The sequence below is a fragment of the Grampus griseus genome (genome assembly GCF_964374135.1).
Source record: "Grampus griseus genome assembly, chromosome: 4".
In the NCBI taxonomy this organism is placed as follows: Eukaryota; Metazoa; Chordata; class Mammalia; order Artiodactyla; family Delphinidae; genus Grampus; species Grampus griseus.
In genome coordinates, this window is record NC_138997.1 from 118766162 (window position 1) to 118788372 (window position 22211).

At 37.9% G+C, this 22211-nt stretch overlaps 1 protein-coding gene and 1 pseudogene across 2 annotated transcripts in view; both read right to left on the minus strand.

Moving 5' to 3' along the window:
• Positions 1-22211, minus strand: part of LOC309821971 (bifunctional heparan sulfate N-deacetylase/N-sulfotransferase 4) — a gene marked incomplete at both ends in the record, with an annotated part of 247062 nt that overhangs the window by 102898 nt on the left and 121953 nt on the right. The window contains 2 exons of the mRNA XM_082653541.1: positions 9759-9887; positions 11990-12175. Coding sequence (XP_082509667.1) covers positions 9759-9887; positions 11990-12175 — 315 coding nt within the window. The remainder of the gene's footprint in view (positions 1-9758; positions 9888-11989; positions 12176-22211) is intronic.
• Positions 19597-20348, minus strand: LOC309821794 (guanidinoacetate N-methyltransferase-like; annotated as a pseudogene). The gene has a single exon. The product of its transcript is annotated as a guanidinoacetate N-methyltransferase-like (transcript).

Consider the following 22211-nt stretch of genomic DNA (forward strand, 5'->3'; position numbering starts at 1 on the left):
ATTGATAATAAAAGTGATATATACTTCTACGTTTTCAAATAAGAATTATGTCCAAATTATATACATTTTCTCTGAAAAATCAAAGCACTTGCTTTTCGCTACGTCTCACACTATCTGTGTAAAACAGTAAGGGAACCAACATTATTTTCCCCATTTTATGGACAGAGAAATTCTGAGGCACAGAGAAATCATAGGACTTTTTCTTCAGTATTTAGCCAGCCAGTAAAAATAAAATAAAACAAGATTTTCTGAGTTTGGTTAGTAGACAATACAGTTACATTCCTGCTGCCCATCTGATTTTATGAAAAGAGGAAGAAATGGCTTCCCGTTTTCCTTCTTTCTTTCCATCCTTAACTCCCTTCTTCTCCTCTTTTTTCTTCCTTTTCCTTTTATATTTCCCCTCTCCTTTATTTCCTCTCCCCACCCCCTTTTTCATTCCTTCCTTCTCCTTTCCTTTCCCTTTTCTTCTGATACAAAGTTAACAAACCATGTGAAATGGCATGAGGTAGACACATACAGTTCTGATGCTATAATTTTTATTTATTGTCTAATTGAACAAGTACCTACTGAGGCAATACTATGTTCCAGGGTATGCATGTAGCCCAGGTGAGGGAGACAACATTCACTAAACATAAAGACACCACTGTGAAGAGTATTATGCATGTGGCTCTGTGTGAACATACAGCAGTGAGAGCTGACCTAAGCCTGTGAGGGGACCCAGGTGAGCAAAAGAAATTAGAGGTAAAATCTGAGGGAAAATAGTAAGGTCGAGTCAAGAGCAGTGGGAATAGAAAAGTACTATAGGCATAAGAAGGAGTGTGTAGGAAGGCCCCGACCTGTCAACTAGAATTACAAATAACAATTATTATTTGGGTCTATCTATCACTCCCTTGTTTAAATTCCTTCCCTCTTCACAATAGAATAATAGCATTCAAACTGTCAACATGTCATACAAAACCTTTCATAATTTTATTTACCCACTCTTATCTTCATTTTGTACTCCTGTGAAATGCAAACATTTACAGTTCCCAAACTTGCCACGGTCATTTTAGCCTCTGTAACATTCTGCGGCTCTTCCCTCTCCTACTGCAAACTCACGTTCCCCACCACACTACCTCATTTGTCTGGCGAGTCCCTACAATGCTCAGTTCAAATATCAAGTCCTCTGGACAGGATTCCGAAGCCTTCCTTGAAGGGGTTGTACACACACATGAACATCTATACAATAGAACTACTTGATAGTGAACACATCAAGAAGATCTCCTTGAAAAAAAAGATCAAATAAACAAAAATAAAACGACTGAGATACAAATACCATTGATGGCATTCTAACAATTCATTATGAATTAAACACCAGACTCCCAATTATTTTTGTCAACAATTTTTACGTTTGAGATTTTATGAATCTCAAAGAAAAATTTAACAAATATCAACTCAAGCTAACTTGAGTGATAGACCTCTTTGGACATTTGTGGACAAGACTGTATGGATGGAAATTATAAGACTTTTTAATTCCTCAATGGGTACCAGCAAGTTTAATATTTATAAATACTCCTTATCATATCAGCATTAAGTTTTCCATTAAGCCACTAATGGAAAAACTAAGACAAAATAATTTGGGCTCTTAAAATACAAAAATGTGAAAATATCAACATGTTTTAGAAAAGAACGCACATTTTTATTTTCACAATATCTTACTCTGAGGAGCAGTCAGAGGAAAATGAAGTAGGAAAAACCGAGATGAAATAAAGTAAAGTGATCCAAAGAGGCCTTTCTGCTTCAATGCACTTTAAGATTTAAAAATAAATAAATAAATGAGAAAGAGAGAAACAATATATATTGCATATATATCTAGGTGTTATATAATTTGTGGAAGAGAGAATAAAATCAACCATTTTGAACACTATGGTGGGTGAATACTCACAAGCCAAAAAAAGCACACATATCAATATTAATTTTGTGGGCTCCCACCGAACCCCCTAATTTCTTACTATCTCACCAGCCACTAAATCATATAAAGACTACTACAGAGATGCTTTTGTGTTTTTAACAAACATGAATTCACTGATTTTCCTTCCAAACTATCCCTAATCGTCGTGAGCATTATGCGCCTAATATTTATATACTGTAAGTGTCAAAACAGAGAGGAATAAAAGGTTTATCTATTGACTAACAACTACATAAACAGGAGGTTGTATTTTTTGCTGTTGAAAATTTATTTATGCTAAAGAGCTATTCCACTACCTTTCATGACATGCTTTGGGAAAACTAAATTACCCAGTTACACAAGATGAAATAGACTTCCCCAGTAAAATATTGCTGCTTTCATTTATTTTTCTAGGGAAACAAAATTGAAAAAAACAACGCAATTTTATGGATTTGTTCATGATCTAGAAGTATAGAGGAATGTAAATTGTATTCCATCAGGACCTGTAGCCACCATTGCTTTAGAAAGATGCATGTCTGTACAATAATAGCAACCTTTCTCTCATTTGGCAAGAAGACAGAGTTCAGGTTTAGGAGACAAAAGATCCTGTTCTTTTGTGGTGGTGCACTTTATATTCTGAGCTATTAATTGCTAAGTAAATCCAACTGTGGGAAATCATACAAAACATGCACTACCCCCAAATCAGGAGAAAGCAAAATTTTCTCCTCATTCTCTAAAACCTTATAATAACTCTGATCCTGATTTTCAGTGTGGACAGAAAAAAATATCATCTGTACTGAGGCCATGGATCTTAGCTGACTCCATATTCTACAGTATCCCTGCTGAGAGTGTGAATCACTGCAGAAGTGGTGATTCATGTCCTTTTGTAAAGGTTAGTCTTGCAAATCTTTAAGAAAAGTAAAAAACAGAAAAAAAAAAAAAACCCCAAACCCCCCAAAACTCAAAAAACAGATAAAGGGCAAAAAAGAGGTGACTGTAGGTTTTTCAGTGAGTGGAAATACAATTTTCCACAATCTATATATTCTACAGGGGTTCATTCTTCTCACAGTTGGTGGCTGTTCTCCCAGGCTCTAAGCCTCAGAGCTCCCAATAACATTAGTTGCTTCAAAGTCCCTGCACAGATAAGAGAGGCACATTTAACTGTAGTAGAGCAGTTGGAAGTTAATTTATTATTGTTTTTCTAATAAACACTGCTGGAACATGTGTCAATATCCCCCGTGATCCTGAGTTAGAAATATTAATATATTATTTTATAAAGAAGTATATTTTGGTGGAATATATATTTGTTTTGTTCTACATGAAATATTATCTGATTGTTACAATCTTCTATAAAGTGCAGCATTTATAGAAAATCAAAATCAAAATCGTCAAAGAATATTTGGGGGCTTTGAATATCAGTAATCTGTAATTCTTTTTAATCTTCTCTGAAAAGGACTCCGGATGTTTCTTGCATTTTATTTTGCTGCACCGCACATAAAATATGTTTCTGTGAATTATCTTACATATCTACTTCCATATTATTTAAGCATGAAAAAGAAATTAAAGTTTGGTTCAGGTTATTTCATGTTGATGTTTTCCTACGCCTTGCAGCTGCCTTTTCTCTAATCTGTCTGAAAAGCCAGCTCTAATCCATAATGTACTGACCTGCTATTAGATTCCATGATTTTGGAGATTGATATACATGAGAAAGGAAAGGTCATTAACCAGCCTAAGTGTATGAAGTTTCAGGAGACAGCACATGGGGAAGTATATCATTGCGGTTCCATTATACTCTACTGTCAGTTTCAAGTACACTGCTGTTTCAGGCACATATTTTTTGTTCACCTGAATTTGCAACTGGCCAAAGAACAGACAAAGGTTAATGAGTCTAGGCACTGCTCTGAACTTTGGACAATGTAGACTTCCTGGTTACAGTACTGCCATTTTAAAGCACTCTAGAATCGGAGCATCTTTAGATATATATGTTAAGAAAACTTAGAAAATTCTATCTTCATACTGTTCTTTGTGTAGCACAAAATTAAAATGAGCTAGAAAAAAAAAATTAAATCCGGTAAGGCATATTCATTTCAAGCTTTTATAGTTACTAGTGACACCATCTGATAAGACTCCAGACTTCCTTACTATTGCCAGTTGCTGCATATTTTATAGGGTAGTGTCTCAATTTGAATGATGGTGGGTTACCTGGTGTAAGCTGTTTCACCTCATACATGATTAAATTATCTTTCTTCCTATCTGTACAAAGACTATATTGAAAATACAAGAAGAATTTGGCACTAGGGAAATACATGTTAGTATTTGACAAGTGTGGAACAGTACAGGCAAATATCAATATGTGATGAGGTCATGATAGAATCTAAAAAAAAAATGAGGAAGTTACCTGAATGTTAAGTGGACAGATGCCTAGCTCTTCTTTTGAAATGTCATTCAAACAGCCCTAATATCATTTAATTTTCAATTTTTACATTCATATGGGCAAAACAAGTTTGTATCTAAGGAAATCAAGAAACCCCATTTCTTGCAGTTTTCTGAATCAAAAAATCTAACATGCAACAGTATTAGGAGTTCATATGTGAGTCAAGATGTAAAAATATATTTCAATTTGCATTTTCTGCTTTATGATATATTAGAAATAATGACATATTTTAAAATGTGTCAAACTATGAGAACAAGATAGCAGCTAGAGTCAAAATTAACTTTAAAAACCTATTGAAAATGCATAAAGAAAAAATATCAGAGACCTTTGAACACAGAAAGGATACAGGTCTATTCTAAGTGGGGGGGGGGGGGTGACACAAAATAATGTGAATTCCTAAATTGGAAGCTGGACAGGGAAAGAGGCTATGCTGGTCTTGGTGTGGTTCATGCCTTTTTGACTTCAGAGCAGAGTTGTGGAAGTTATGAACCAGAAAAAAAAAATATGTGGAACTTTTCAACATTATTTAATCCAGTCCCCTTCCTTTAGGTAGATGAACTCCCAAGGCAATAAGAAAGAACTATATAGTCATTGATTCTCTCTTTTTTTTTTTTTTTTTTTGCGGTACCGGACGCGCAGGCTTAGCGGCCATGGCTCACGGGCTCAGCCGCTCGGCGGCATGTGGGATCTTCCCAGACCGGGGCACGAACCCGTGTCCCCTGCATCGGCAGGCGGACTCTCAATCACTGCGCCACCAGGGAAGCCCCATTGATTCTCTTTTAAAGTACTCTAGAGGGGGAAATTCCAGGATATTCCCTCACATACCTTTTCCAGCTTTTATTAGACTCATAGGATGCTTGCATACAAATGAATCTAGAAACTACCAACCAGTTCAAAATGGTCTGCTAAATCTGGCACTAATATTTCTTTCAGTATGTTGATGATAGAACATTTTTTCTCTTCTACTTCCCTCAATACATCTACCACTGAATATCTTCCCATTTTTGTCTCATTTTTTAGTTCTTATACATGTTGATAAGTTACCATTTCCCTTTTTCCTCTGACCTTATAATCATAGACTAAAACTAAATATATAATGCTGGTCTGTAATATGTAAAATTAAACCTACTTCATATTTTTTATATTTTACAGTGAAAAAGATATACCCCACGTCTAACTGGATAAGAACAGAATCACAGTCTTAGCGTCAGATTAAAAGTAAGAGATTTCACATTCCTACAAAATTTCTGTTTAGACAACTTCAATGACAAGGAATTGAATAGGACATGATGCAGCCCATACAATTTTCTGGCAGATTTACTCTATCTTTATATAATATTTATCCTTATATAATGCTGGCATTATACACTATTTTGTTTGAAAGTAATTTGGGGGCTTTTCATTATTCCCTGTTAAATTTCATCTTGCTAGATTTTGTCTATCACTCCAATTTGCTAAGTATAACTGGGTATTAATATTATCATCTGGTGTAATTACCGTCACTGCCAGCTTTGTGTCATGCTATCTATGTCGTTATTCATCCATTCACTAACATACTGAAAACCAAAAAGTAAAAGGACAAAATTCTATGGATCATTTACAAATCAGAGGAGAAAATCACCATGCAGGAGAGGTGTTATAATATAGGATGTCTACAGTATTTTCATGATGTGAAAGTATAGATCATTATTGAAAAAATGAAATAAAGTTAGAATGGCCTTAAATCTTTAGAGTTTATGCTAACATTATGATCACTTATCCTACTTATAAGCCCTCACAGACATCAATTTTCCTAGGTAGAAGAGGTGGTCAGTCATCTTTCTCTATGATTTCATGGATGTTGAATGCTTTTTACTAAAATCATATTTCCCCAAGGAACTTTGATACCTAAATTAATACAATCATAAACCTCTCATTCGGGAATAGGCTCTGTTAGAATACAAATATTCTTTAGAGTTAGCATATTAATTAGTTAATGTTGAAAACATACTTTCACATCAATTAATTTATAGATTTTTTTCTTCAGCATGGTTTTGGTGAAAGAATAATGAGATACTCTTTATTCTGACAAAGAATTAAGTGATGACTAGAGAAAAAGAATAGACCAGAGGAGAAGGCTGTGTATCAGTATTATTTTTTGTTTTCTTCTTTCCTCATTCTCTTCCTGCAGACTCCATCTTTGCCAGCCTTGCTGGAACCATATAACTTAAAATAATAATTAATCAAGCAGCCTCAATACTTCTTTTTTTCCACATCGGTGAAGTGACTATTGATCATAGCCCATCATCTGTGATGCCTCTCTATTCACAATAGGACACACGTACAAAAAATTCCAAGCTTACATTATCTTTACTTCATTCATCACTTCTTCCTCTCTTTCTGTGCTCCCCTTTTCATTTCACTTACTTCTAGTCTGCTCCCATCTTAAGTTCCTCATTAGGAATGATAGTTAATTTCATGTCTCAACTCAACTGGACCACAGGTTACTCAGATATTTGCTCAAACATTATTCTGGGTGTGCCTGTGAGGATGCTTTTGGATGAGATTAACAACAGAATTGATCAACTGAGTAAAGCAGATTGCCCTCCCTAATGTGGATGGGCCTCATCCAATCAGTTGAGGCCAAATAGAACAAAGAGTCTCACTCTCTTGTGAGTAAAAAGGAACTCCTCCTGCCTGATTGCCTTTGAACAAGATGGTTGCTTTTTGGGGTTTTTTTGTTTGTTGTTGTTGTTGTTTTCCTGCCTTCGAACTTGAACTGAAACATTGGCTCTTCCTGGGTCTCAATCCTGCCAGCTTTTGGACTGGAACTATACCCTTAGGTCTCCTGTTTCTCAAGCCATAGAACTTCTACTAGAACTACACTATCAGCTCTCTTGGGACTCTAGCTTGTCGACTATAGATTTTGAGACTTGTCAACCTCCATAAACACATAAGCAAATTCCTTATAATAAATCTCTTCTCCCACTCATCCTCTTGGTTCTGTTTCTCTGGAGAACCCTGACTAATACATCTGGTAACTTCTGTGTATGCAGCTCTAGAACTAAGCCCTGTTTTGATCTGGGTTCTGTCAGATGCTGCTTGCAGCCTGTCTCCATAGAGAGCTGAGTAGCCTCTACCTGGATTGCCTATGGCTATGCTGTTCATGTTTTGAGCAACATTATTCCTTTCTCCCATATCTCTGTGGACCATTATTTGTCTGATCCAGGCTCATATCGCCATACATAGAATGTCCTATATTATCCACACTATTGACTACCTGTAGCATTGCTTTTTTTCTGTGTCTATCTGGGTCTCTCTCATTTACTCATGGATCCTACTTTAAGATCACCATCAATTCACAATGATAAAGTAACTGCAGTTTGTGATTGGACTCTAGAAGTCTCCTGAAAACTCTCCTCTTCCACCGTTCTATTCCTCTGCAGTTAAAATAAATCTGTGTGGCAATGGTAAGCTTTTTACGTGAGGTTAGTGTTATTTTGCTAGTTCCCAAAAAGTGCTAAAGATAGAAATGCCAAATAGTCTTTCATCTTATTTAAGGGGCCAACTATTAGTCTCTGAATGATGTTTTATAAAGAGTACTGAATTCAAAAATTTTAAAAACAGTTATAGGGCTTCCCTGGTGGCGCAGTGGTTGAGAGTCCTCCTGCTGATGCAGGGGCACGGGTTCGTGCCCCGGTCTGGGAAGATCCCACATGCCACGGAGCGGCTGGGCCCGTGCGCCATGGCCGCTGAGCCTGCGTGTCCAGAGCCTGTGCTCCACAACGGGAGAGGCCACAACAGTGAGAGGCCTGCGTACAACAAAAAAACCCAAAAAACAAAAAAACAGTTATAAATCCATCTCTTTAACAAGTAGTCAGATGGGCACCCAGGTAGTAAATATCAGTAACAATCAGACCTGGGAAGCAAGAGGTTTAGGGGGGGCAATCATCAGTGTTGTGATGCTTATCTCTTCCCCTGAGTAGGTGACCAGAGCAGATTTGGGGTTGGGAGTGTAGCTCCAGAGTGAAAACGGTATGAAGATGTGGCCGTTTCCTCTATGGAGATCAAATTCTCAATTAGTGAGGGAAGGGTTAAAGAGAAAGATTTCCCACATTTGCTTGAATTAACATTCACATGTATACCTCAATTTCCAAAAAATATTTTTGTAACGTTTTTGATTCTTTTAAGTCTCAATGAATTTGAATTATACACAAAAAATGGAATATCCAAAAGGAATACTTTTGAGGAACATTGAAGACTGTCCAGTTCAACAAGCTTGTTTTACAGGAGAGCAAGCAAGCTCTGAGAAATAGAGTTTCTTGCTAAGATCATAGAGCATCCAATCTGTTCCCCAGTTTAGTGGTACCCCAACACAACAGACCGTTTTGTTTTGTTTTTAATAGTTCTGCAGTTTGAGGAGGTTGTTGATTACCCACACTCATGTGAAGCATTTTTGCCCCCCACTTCCCTATCCCTCCAATCCAATTTAAAAGTTTTCATCTTTACACAAGGTAGGTTTTTATTAATTTCTTCAGGAATTAAAAACATCATATATAAATTATCTAAATAATTTGTTTAAAACATACCTGGAGCTTTGCCACAGACAACTGAGCTATAGTTTTGTTTAAAGCATGAATCATTTTCCCTGAGTATGAAAATTTCTTATACTAAACAAGGTGGACATAGCATGCAACTCACTATTTCATATTTTTTATTGGTGCAGTGGGATGTAAAAAAGGACATGCCTCTTTAAGGCCTCAGAAACGGAATCTTTATGGGAAAAAATTGAGAAAGCTGAAATAATCTCAACATTATCTAATGATAATATATTCCCACACTGCTATACTTTTCCACATATAACTGGAAATAAAATTGCAAAACTTTGAAAGATGAAAGGGCACAATCGAAAGGGACAAATTCTCTAGCTTTGATTCCAAATAAAATTAATAGAGATTTTAAAAACAGGCCTCAGATGACCCTACTATACAAAAATAATGCATAGCTATGTATTTTCAATGCAGTTTTGCATCGTGATCATTTTTAGAGACTGAAATGTATGTCTACTAATACCTTGAGCTAGGAGCAAATTCAACTTATAGACAAAGTATGCACCACAATATTCTGAATGTTAATTTGTGGTTATAGAACTGTATATATGTCTTTACTACAATTCAAGTATAGGAGACAACATTGAGATATCTTACATTTAACTGTTATATTCAACATACGAATCTTAACACATCTGTGTTTTTCTTGATTGACGATTATAAAGGGAATTGAATATTTGGAGATTTAGTCTAATTTCTCTCTAGTATTTACCAACTATTCTTGTGAGAGGGTTGACAATAGAAACAAAACAAAACATATATTTGAAAGTTCTGATGTTACGGTAAAAAGCATAAATAGAATACGTACTGGGTTTAGAAGGATTGTGAGGAAAAGTTCACCTCCTCTGATACTTTTATCCAATTCTTGGGGGCCTCCTGGATACTCTTTGTAGAAAATAGTGTGTGTGAACAACCCACAGGTCTGTCGAGGGAGGACCTGAGGAAAAAGAAAAAGCAGCACATCGACACGACTTAATTAAAAGCTCCATCACTGTGTCATGACTTCAGAGTCTGCGAATTTCATTCCTATTGCAGTTCCTTAACTGATAAAGCCAAAATCTTAATGTAATCAAGAGTTGATGTTGGTGTAATTATGCACATATTAAGAGACTTGCTAAATAAAAGCTATAGGACAGCAGTCCCCAACCTTTCTGGCACTAGGGATGGGTTTCATGGAAGAGAAATTTTCCACAGATTGGGGTGCGGGGTGTTCAGGCAGTAACACGAGCTATGGGGGGGATGGTTCAGGAGGTAATGTGAGCAATGGGGAGCCATGGGGAGCCATGGGGAGCGACAGATGAAGCTTCACTTGCTCACCCACCGCTCACCTCCTGTTGCGCAGCCCGGCTCCTAACAGGCCGTGGACCGGTACCAGTTTGCAGCCGCGGGGTTGGGGACCCCTGCTATAGGACATATAGGTTAAAGCATTTTCATTCATGCCTATAAATCTCACTCATCATCTGAGTTATGTTAAAGAAATGGTAAAAAATAAAAGTCTTCTTAGGGTTGGTTTAATTCAAATATAGAGATTCTCCAGGGTTGCATTTTTCATGGTATTAGACCATTACTCTCCTTGTTTCTGAAATACAGTTTTACATGGTCCTCAGGTTCTGGGATTCAAAACAATGAGTTTTCATCACTCTCGCCACCTTTACTTTGTTTTGTTTTTACTACTCTGAATTAAAATTTTAATCACAGTAGTAGTCAGATCATCTAATGATTGCTTCCTGCATATTCTGTGGTTAATTCTGTTGTACATCTGAATGTTCAGCAGAGAAAGCAAATAAGTAATTTTATTCCAAAACTTATTTTGAATAATAAACTATTTATAATCTAATGGAAAAATGCATCCAATTGCACAGAATAGCTATAATTTTATTTATTCTTTGCTTAATTTTCATAACAGTTTGTATTAAATTCAAGGTAAATGAATGTGTGCAGTATTGGTTTAAAGGAATGTTTTTATTTAATAATATAACAAATGGTCATGCTACTCAGTTAAGAAAACTGCTTTCACTTTGCTTTGCAATTATATCAGAGTAATACTTTTTATATCGCCTTGATTTCTATGGACACCATATACTATTATTTGCATTATCAATAGCTCCATTTAAATCCAAGGCTTCTTTACGTCTTCTAGTACCAATTTACAATAAAATATTAAAGTTTTATGATTAAAGAATATTGAGTATTAGCTCTGGTTAACATATGTGCTATTACTTTTTCTTTGGTTTTAGATAATTATTAGATAGACAGACAGACAGGTAGATAATTCTAATAGCAATCTGAACAATGGACTGAAAAGATGTAAATATTTAAAGGAGGGAGAACAGTTTGTAAACCTTTCCTATGATCTTGGCAACTGATGATGAGAACATGACCTAAGGCACTGGACGTGGGGATGGAAGTTTTAAAATGAACTATTTTATCTCAAAGTAAAAAATAGGATTTTTTTCATTCCAATGAATAATTATAAATTCCCATCTAATATTCACTTGGTTTTATTCTCATTTATAGGAGCATATCATTCTTACATCAGATTATTATTTTTTCAGTTAATTTATCTGAAAAAAAATTTATACCTTTGTTTTCATAGTATGCAAGAAAAAGAACAATGAAAAATGCTATCTTAAGATTCTTGAGTGTCTGAAAGCCAAAATAAACTGAGAAGATAAATTTAGCTTTCGATGCTATTTGTTGGATTCTGTCTGTTGATGGTGTAGTGACTTGAGAGGTGTTTAATAGACATGGAAAAACTCTCCAGAAGTATAAGGTCCCTAGACAAAACTTTAATCCAGAAACTGCAGTGGATGACCTGTATGAAGCTTGTTTCCAATATTTTGAGCTTTGCCTTGAATTTGCCAAAACTACCTCACAGCTTAAGAAGCAAGTCTATGGGTAAGCAATGTATTAATGTGTGCCCACCATGGTAGGCAAGGGTTTATGATACTCATGTAAAAGATTTCTGAAGTTAGATTTTGTCTTCATACCACATGCAGATACTAAGAACCTTCAATACACACAGCAGTATATGCTCACCATGATGCTATCGTGAATGAAGCCCTTTCGGTACCGTGCAGGTTTCAAATGTGGATACTCTTCAGTGCTGGTGACCTGAATACCCCAGACCTTCTTCCAAGCTGCATACAGCTGAATATGAACTGGGTAGACCCCTGAGTGATGTGGTGCCACAGCATAGCCCATGTTGACAGGTATTCCATGTTCCTAAAAGAAAGCCAGAACAACATCATATGGAGTGTGGTCAATTGAATTCAACTAAAATTGTTTCCACAAACATCTATGCTAATGATGAGAAATATAAAAACTAATAGGGTAGAGTTTTATAATCCTATGATAGACATAGTAAATACTTTGGGCATGTGGTGTGTAGCTAAGATTAACTCTGAATTTTGAAAATAGAAGGTTTGGGGGGAAGACAGGAAGAAGATATGGCCCTTTCTCAGACAGATACAAAAAAAAAAAAAAAAAAGGTGCCACTTGAGTAAGTACCCAAATATGGAAGACAGAATAGCCCAATGTGGGGTGTGTGTGTGTGTGTGTGTGTGTGTGTGTGTGTGTGTGTGTGTGTGTGTGTGTGTGTGTGTGTGTGTGTGTGTCTATGATGTTGAAGACAACCAGAAAGGTAGGTATGAACCATAATGTGATAAGCTTTTACTGTTGACCTAAGGGATTGGGATTTATTCTATTTGAATAGTATAGACAGGAAGCTCTGTGAGCATGGAGGGCCATGATCTGCTCTATGTCTTGGGAAGAAGGATATAGTCACAACATGTTAAGATGAACTAGAAGTGGGGAAGAAATGAATCAAGGCTGTGCATTAGGAAGCTATTACAATGGCGCAGATTAGAGGGCACATGAGTACCTAAACTTGATTGTTGGTGGTCGGATTAAAAGCCTGGGGATAAATGCCACACAAGATTCAGTGATGTTTTGGATACTGACGGTAAAGGAAAAGTGAAGATTGGTTTTGGGTCTTAGCAGCTCAATTTATTTTTATAAAGCCTACTGTTTACTATGAGATGCTTGCCTTGGGTAGACAGTCAACTCTAAAGGAAAAGAGGTATAAATTTAAAACAAGAATATGAAAAAAATTGTCGAAGAATGGTATTATATTGTGAAGTACACGATACAGATCTGCAGGCTTCTAATTTCCGCTTCTTTATATTTCTCCCTTTAAATGCTTATCTGCTTTATAAAGATGCCTTACAGGATTGAATCTCATCAACTGAGGTTATAAATGACAATATACAGTAATACATGAAGGCTGATTGAATCAATAAACAGAACACAAAAGTGTTGACTTGACAATTGCCATTTATATTTTCTATTACATGACACACAGCATAGGAAAAGAATTCAGTTTGGCATAATAAGCAAGTAGTGAATGGGTCACATATCTACAATACCTAAGTCATACGCCACGTTCAGTTCAGAAGATGGGCCCTAAATATTTTGCAAGTTTCCTTCATTCTTCCTTTTATGGAATGATCCTCATTGTATGGCCAAATTCACCTCTCTTTCACTAGGAGTATGTGTTTTCTAACATCTATTACAATAAGTGACTGTAGAAAGACTGAATTATGAAATCAATGCTGTAAAGTGATCTGGAGTCTTTGGCTAGGTATTGGGGAAAATTCATTTCTTTGTGTGTGCAGAGGAAAAATACTTCTTCCAGGAGCCTGTATTTTCAATATAAAGCAAAGTTGGAAAAGTCCAGTAACAAAACTACTAGGACTACCAGAGGGAGCAGGCAACTACTGTTACCCTGACACTCACTGGGAAGCATGTACTGGAAAAAGCCTTAGATCTCTGGTTAGTTCCATGTTGCCCAGTGAATTGTCACAAAGTGTTCTGAGGATGAGTATCGCAGAGTAGCCAAGATGTGGATGCACTGGGTATGAGATACAGATGAACTTTCTCATGAGAGAAATCTAAGGTCAAGGGTGTTCAAACCTTTCTGTCTGGTAAATAGAATTTGTATGACTGTTGCTTAGAGAAGTGGTTCTGATTTACAAAAAGGGGGAAGACAATCTGTTATACTCTTATTACTCTTTCAAGCGATTCATACCGAGGTTTCATAACTGTCTTGTCCCATGACTAGAAGAATAACAAAATCATTGGTGTATGAATCCTAATAGCCTTCACCAATCATTTTGTTAGTGTCCATTTTTTACCACTGTTTAATATTTTATTTCAAATTTTGGGCCCAGAACGCTAGATAAGTGTGCGAATCTTCCAGAAGCAAAGAGATAAAAAAAAAAAATGAGAGAATTGAAATATTAAACAGCTGTATCTCTTCAGAAAAAAAAGACATTTCACTTTTGACAGGTAGTAAAATGAACTGTAGAACTTTCATGAAGAAACCAGAAGGTAAAAAGCAATTGATTTGGTGAGTAGGAAGGAAGTAAAAGGATTTTATTATATTTATTGATTTCTGGGAGCTTAATGTTCTACTGCTTATAAGGTCATCTTATCACACTGACAACTGGAGCTCAATCAAAATAGTAAATCACACTAGATAATTATGAGTTTATATTTTTTCAATCTAAATGATAACACAAAATGAAAAGTAATTCCCTAGTCAAACTCTTTTTCTGTTATCAAGGGGCTTTCTATAGAAACCTTCATTCTTTACTGTCCAGAGCTTAAAACACCCTTCCCAGTGACTTGGTAAACTAAAAAGTGAGCTAAACATATATTTACACAAGATCACAAAAATTGCAAAATTTGAAAGACTTTCTAATGTGAATATAGGAAGCATTGGAGACTACAAAATTAGACATGTAAATGACAGAGTAAACTAATTCAAACGTGGCTTTTATTATTTATTAAAACAATGTCTTTGAAAAGATCTAGGAGTTCTATGATATCATAATATGAGATAACACCACAAATGTTTATGGGAAGCTTAACTTGATCATTCCTATTTACATGAAATTCCCAGTTGATTGGAAAATGAGATAATGTGGTAACTTACAGACTATATAAAAACAGGGTCATCATTTTTCCAAAACTAGAAAATATATTTAGCACCAAACATCTAACGTAATGGAAATGATCTCATTTAATTTTTCTTTAGTCATTCTTACTGATCCTATCTGCTTGCAATTGCTTAGTACCTGATAGTCATGAAGTGTTTTTACATTCATGTCTAACATTATCCTCATAATTACCCTGTGAGGTGGCCTGGATTATCAAATGTGGAAACTGAGGCTCAGAGAAAGCAAATGACTTACTCATGTTCACAAATGTCAGAGCTAGAATTATACCCAAGTCCTCTAAATTCATTGCTTTTGCCTTTCTACTAGGTTGCTACTACTGTGACCCTCTCTCCCTGCTCCAAGTTAATGACTAGAAGCACTTTACTGACAAAAGGGAATTGATTTTAATATATAGTTCTGAATTCGAACTCCTACCACTCTATTTTTACTTGGGGGGGGTTATAAAGCAAAATTATACATTTCCCAAACTCTGCCGCTATCATTTTTGATGCAAACAAGTTTCAGCCAATTAGAAGTACTTAGGATAGATGTCAGAAGGAAGCAGGTGGGCAGATGCTAAAGTCTGGCAGCTCCTGGCTCCTGTTGCTGGTACGTAAGATCTTTTCTGAAGCAGTATTTGGCGCCCATTTGCAGGGCAGCGGTGAAAACTTCTTGCTTCTGTCAGAGCTCCAGTGGCAGCTTTAAAAGCAGTGGCCCCACTAGGGAACCAGTTCTGTCTGGCTCTGCAAAGTCCCAGAAGAGTACAGCCTAGAATCTGCTCCATCAGCCCTTCCAAAGTTTTTGGAAGCACTTAGATCGCTGAATAAAAACTCCCTTTCAAAAAGTTCCAAATGGCTTCTGCGTCTATCATGGAAATCTGACTGATACAAGTGGTCTTTCCCCTTTCTAATAAGTATAAAAGGTTTAAGAGGTTCAGGTGAGATGTCAGTGGTTGGAAACTAGGAAAACTAGAAGAAGAGTTTGCTAAAGCACTGCCCAGCATTTCTCCAAGAAAACTCATTGATACATGCGAAACACCTATTTGTTTAGCTAGATACTATCATGTTATATATATGACTGTTAAATCCTATGTTGATCAATGACTAGTGTATAGAGAAAATAACTAGGAGACTAGTCTATTTAAATAATAAAAGTCACAGGTGAACCCCATGGTGAAATCATGTTATAACAAAAGAAGGGGAATGGATTGCACTGAAAGAACATTGCTCTAATGGATTAATTCTGATGACTTGCAAGCACCTTTGTGCCAGCACGTAAAGCAATACCCCTTCATAGGATAAACACGTCCTAATATACGGGCAAAAAGAACTGCAGGCATCATATGCAGAGGTGGAAAGAACAATCTGTGGTCAGTCATTGGTAGATACTCTTTAGAAGACCTGGCACACCATAGAGAACCAGAGAAGAAAAGGAGAAAACTAGGAGTTGGGAGGATTGGACTCATGGACATATAAGAGATATTTCCTACAGCTACCACAAATAGCTGGACAGTAGCCTGAATAATGGTTGGAGGTCCTGATACAGAGAGGAGAAAGAGCCAGACAAATGGCAGTTTTCCCTATTATTATGACCTTCTGTTTACACTCCAGGAGATATGGCTTGTGAAACTAGACCTAATACATTTAGGATGGTTTAATAGTCCCAGTGTTAGCACCATGACTGGCACATTGTTGGTGTTGAATAAATATTTTTTAAAGGAAATAGCAAATAAAATTTTTTATTAAATTCATCATAGAAATTTAATAAATGAATAGAAAAGAAAAATAAAATGATTTTTGCATAAATGAATGTACTTGTGGTAAAGAGATAGTTCATTGAACAGTAACTTTTTTTTTTTTTTTTTGCGGTACGCGGGCCTCTCACTGCTGTGGCCTCTCCCGTTGCGGAGCACAGGCTCCGGATGCGCAGGCCCAGCGGCCATGGCTCATGGGCCTAGCCGCTCCGCGGCATGTGGGATCTTCTCGGACCGGGGCACAAACCCGTGTCCCCTGCATCGGCAGGCAGACTCTCAACCACTGTGCCACCAGGGGAGCCTGAACAGTAACTTTTTGAACTTAAAGTATTGATTTGTCTTCCTAAATATACAATTTCTAGGGAGTGACACTGGTGCTAAAGGAAACAGATCTCATTATCTAATTTTCCTTTTAATAAGGACAATGTGGAATCACTTGTCAACTTTGAGAATGATCCTAGGATCATTGATTTTGCACAGTGTTTGGAACTGAAATTGTCTTCTGTTTTCATAAGTGATAAAAGCAATGACTGTGTGACCCTGGAAATTGGCTGGGTCAGTCCTTACACTTTTTGGACTGAAGCCTAGTAAATGGTGACAAATCTCTGGAGAGCTCTGTGTTACAAATGGATTTTTCTTTTGAAATAGGAATAGCACAGCAATAGTATTTCTTCTATAGTGTGAACTTTCCAATTCTAAGTAGAGCTATTTTGGGCAACTGAGACACATCCCTTTAATATTCTTGACCCTGCTGAAGGTCTACTTAGCTGCTTGAAAAGAACTAACACAAAGACTAAGCAAGTCTTCATTCACACTGTATAAAATGTGGTTGATTAAGCATTTTCATTGCTAACTTTTGGTATCCAGAAGTCCCACTTCATTGACAATCATTCAATATATATTTATTATGCATAATAACATACTAGGAGCCATTTGTTGCAGAGGATACAGCATTGAACAAACAGACAGAAATTCCTGCCATAGGGAAGCTTATATTTTAGTGGGGTGAGACCAAGATTACACAAAACAAGTAGGTAAATTGTATATTATATTAGAAGGGCTAAGAGCTACTGGGAAAAATAAAGCAGAGAAAAGGAGAGGAATGAAGGGGTATGGGTTGCAATATTAAATAGATTATTCATGGAGAAGGTAATATTTTGAAACAAGGTCTAAAGTTGTAAGAGATTAAGTCATACAGATAACTTGGAGAAGATCATTCCAGGCAGAAGGACAGTACATACATTGTTGTGAGTTGAAAGAACCTCAGGTATTTTTGAGGAAGAATAAGAATTCAGTTGCTTTTGGAGCAGCGTTAGCAAAGGGGGAGAGTAGCAAGAGATAATGTCAAGAGGTGGCACTGCTGCAAGTAGCCTTGTCAGTTATTTACTGAACAACTCCAGGGGGCACCATTCACATCGACTATGCTTTTACAGAGGTTGTATGATGCAGTGTCACTGACAAGAAGGAAGGGGTGCAGAGCATTTAAGTCCTTAATGTGCCACAATAAGGATGTTGGTATTTACCTTGAATGAGATGAGAAGCTACTGGGAAGTTCTGAGCAGACAGATGATCTAGACTACAATTAAAAAAAAAAATTCTTCTGGCTTCTATGTTGACAGCTGACTGAAAGGAAGTAAGGAGGAAAGTAGGAGCCGGTTACTAGGTTTTGGTAACAATCTAAGTGAGAGATAATGATAGCTTGGACCAGGGTGGGGACAATGTAACTGGTGAAAAGTGATTTTATTCTGGATATATTGTGAAGGTGGAGCCACAGAATTTGATGATAGATTGAATATGCAAGATGAGACAAGGTGCTCAACTAGAAGGATAGAATTTCCATCAAGTGAGTCTGGAAAGTTTAAAAATTAAACAGGTTGGGCTTCCCTGGTGGCGCAGTGGTTGAGAGTCCGCCTGCCGATGCAGCGGACACGGGTTCGTGCCCTGGTCCGGGAAGATCCCACATTCTGCAGAGCGGCTGGGCCCGTGAGCCATGGCTGCTGAGCCTGCGCGTCTGGAGCCTGTGCTCCACAACGGGAGAGGCCACAACAGTGAGAGGCCCACGTACCACAAAATAAATAAATAAATAAATAAAAAATAATAAAAAAAATTAAACAGGTTTGGGGGAGAAAGGACAAATGTTTGACATTAGGCATTCAATTGGATGTCTAATGTCTTCCCATTCAATTGGGAAGTCAAATAAATAAGTTTAGCATTTAGAGGAGCAAGTTCAGCTGGAGAGCTCAAGATACCAATTTTATTTAAAGTCATAAAACTCACTAAGATCACCAACAGAATGAATGTGTAAACAGAGAGAAGAGGAAGGCTAAGTCTTTGGGACAGATTAACATCAAGAAGGCAGAGAGGAGAGAAGAAATCCAGAAAATACACTCAGAAAGAGTATTGCAAGTGAGATGGGAGGAACACCAGGAATTTCCAAGGAGAACTAAGAATTGCCCATTGGGTTTAACACTGGATGTCCTTTAATGAACTGGAAAAGAGAAGATCTGGTGGAGTGGTGAAGGGCAAGAAAATCAGAGTGGATTTAAGAGAGTCTAGAGGGAGCTGAAATGGTGAGAGTGAGTATAACAACGATTTTAAGAAGTTTTGCTAAAATGAAGAGTCAAGAAATGGTGCTGTAGTTGGAGAAACACCATAAGCACAGGACTATCTAAAGATTGGAGAAATAGCTGTATGTTTATAGAAAGGGTAATGATTTAGAAGACAGGGGAGAACTAATGGAATTACAGTTTTTTATATATATAATTTAAATTATATATATATTTAACATTTTTTGATTGGCCAACCCCAGCGTTAGTGTTTATTTCATCCTCAGGACCCTAGGAGGAAGGTAGTGGTAATCCCGTTGCAGAGGCCAGGGAAGCTTGCTGATGTCACGCAGCTGGCGTGGGTCTGGCTCGGGCTGCGAGGCCAGAGCCTGCACTCCTGGCCACTAAGGTGCTGAGTAGGGTCGTGGGAGTTGGGAGTACCTGAAGCCTGGAGTCCGCAGGGCTTTGTGGGCGCTGAGCGGGTGGGCCCAGTGGCCTCAATGCTTGGTGACCGGGCGTGATCATCCACCGGAAGGGGTAGTAGCGGTAGTCGGTCGTGACCTGTGTGTGGATGTTCTTCCGCCTGAAGCCCGCCTTCAGCAGGGCAGACACCTGCGTCTCTTGGAACACGGTGGTGATGTCTGAGTAGTACTTGGACTTCATCAGCTCCCCCAGGAGGTGTGGTTGCAGTAGGTGAGGATGCTCCCTGGCTTCAGCAGGCGGAAGGGCATGGTCCCTAATGAGGTTGAACTGGTGTGTGTGCCGGGTCCCCTCACACAGCGGGTACGTGTCGTACAGGATCCCATCGAAGTGACTGTCTGTCAGGTGGGGCGCCACCTTCTCCCACAGGCCTTTCAAGGGAACCACCTTGCGGGGAGGCCGCTGAGCCCAGTCCTGGAGCCGCTGGAAAACTTCGTCGTTGCATTCAACGATCCAGTGCTCGTCGATGTGGGCCTCCTGCACCTTCGTAGCTGTCATGGCCGCACCGAAGCCCGCCTCCAGGACCTGGCCCTTTCTGGAGGCGGCGGCGGCCGCCAGCGCTTGCCGGTAGGGGTCTCCCAGCTCTCCATCGCCAGTTCGCCCAGGATCTGCAGGTGCGTATCCCGCCCCGCGCGAAGACGCGGGTCGCGGCGCTGGCGCTGGTGCTGTGCGCCGCCCAAGCTCTGGATGCGCAGGGCCAGGTCCCTGCCGGGCCTTCTGGGAGGGGCCCTGGAATGATATTCTCGAACAGTTGGGAAGGGACGTGATTGAGTGCAAAAGGACAGAATTTGGTCTTTGCATTTCTAGCTCTTTTATTCGTTGTTTCAAGACAGAAACCAGGATTGTGTGCTGCCCTCACAGCATGCCAAGCCACGACGAATATTTAGGTCACTGTTAACACAGTTTATGGTAATAAGGGGTACCTACATATTCAAAAAGATTGTACTAAATAATTAGGACCACTTGAGTAACTAGCTCTGAAGATTATTATAATTTTTATGTTTTCTTTTCTGTATAGACATGCTCACGTTTCAAATTAAAATCAAACCTATTATTATATTTACATTTTGTTATCACCACGTTGAAGTAGTAGTTGTAGTAATGGGGCCATGTGGAAGTCCTCTTTCAATTGCTTGACTTTTTTTTTTTTTTTTTTCAGTGAAATAAGAAACTCATCAGTTGAGAATGAAGATGGGGCAAGACGTGCAGTAGTTTGCAGAAAGAGAAGGTATGAAACAGTGATCCAGGAGAGTAAGAATGTGAACAAAATAAGGACTTGCTGTGTAACTTCCAGGCAGTATTGAGCTCCACTTGAGGTCTGTGGTCATGGTTTTAAAGTGAGAACAGTTAAGTGTTGATCCTAGCCACATTAATTTTCAGGGGTACAGGAGTGGACTAGGTAGAGATTTGGATTTAAAAGGAGTTGAGACTTTGCAAGGGAGTTTGAAGAACCAAGAAATGTAAAGGAGTTCAGGGAGGATTCAAGAGAATGCTTATAATGATGGGTTCTTGAGAAGAGCTTAATAAAGAGGAAAGCAAAGACCTGTGAAGAGTTTGGGGCAGCAAAGATGTGATATCAGGCTATCTCAGGAAATACTAGATCTGCATTTTAGTACCTTTCTCTTCATTGTTGCCTCTGCTGCATGGAAAGATCTAGTTCTAGATGTAAGTTAGTGACAAGAGAAATGATACCAGATAGTAAATATTTAGAGCTTCTAACAATGCCTTTAACCTGGAAGGAATAACATTCAAGATTCTTTGTAAATGTGTTAAGAGATGGAAACAAGAATAGTATGATCCATTCCATTATGATATCATTTCTATAGTTACTATAAGCAGAAACGTGCAAAAAGAAGGTACTCAAGATAATTTTGCTTAATACAAATCACAGCATTTTCACAATACGTTCATCTGTAATTTTATCTCAAGTAAATAATGTAACTAACTTACCTTCCCATATATTTCCATTCTTAGTACCTCAAATATCTATACACAGCAAGTATTAAATAATTTTTAAAAATCTTCTACCTGATTGCCTATGTTCATGAAATAAAGCTCTGGTTTAGATGAAATGGCTAGGGGTGTGTGTGTGTGTGTGTGTGTGTGTGTGTGTGTGTGTGTGTGGTAGACAAACAGAGGAAGGCAACTTGTCCTTTTTGAAACTGGCTGGAATGTCCTTCATTTTAAAATTTTGCTCACATTTCCTAACTTTTTGGATGCTTCCACAGTTATATAGCTGATGGTTTAGAATCATTAATTTAAACGCATCACTTTGCAGAAATAGATTTGCATAAACTATTACTTACTCTGAGCAATGGAATATATTTCTAATATTATTTTTGAGTCAAGCTGAGATTTCCCTTAGGAGTCATTTTTCCCCTTAATGCCAGCTTAATGCATTTATGGAAAAATGCTTTAAACATTTGGTGTAGGAATGAGCCATCCCTCTGGTTGTAAATTTTCTCCCCCACCTCCAAAAT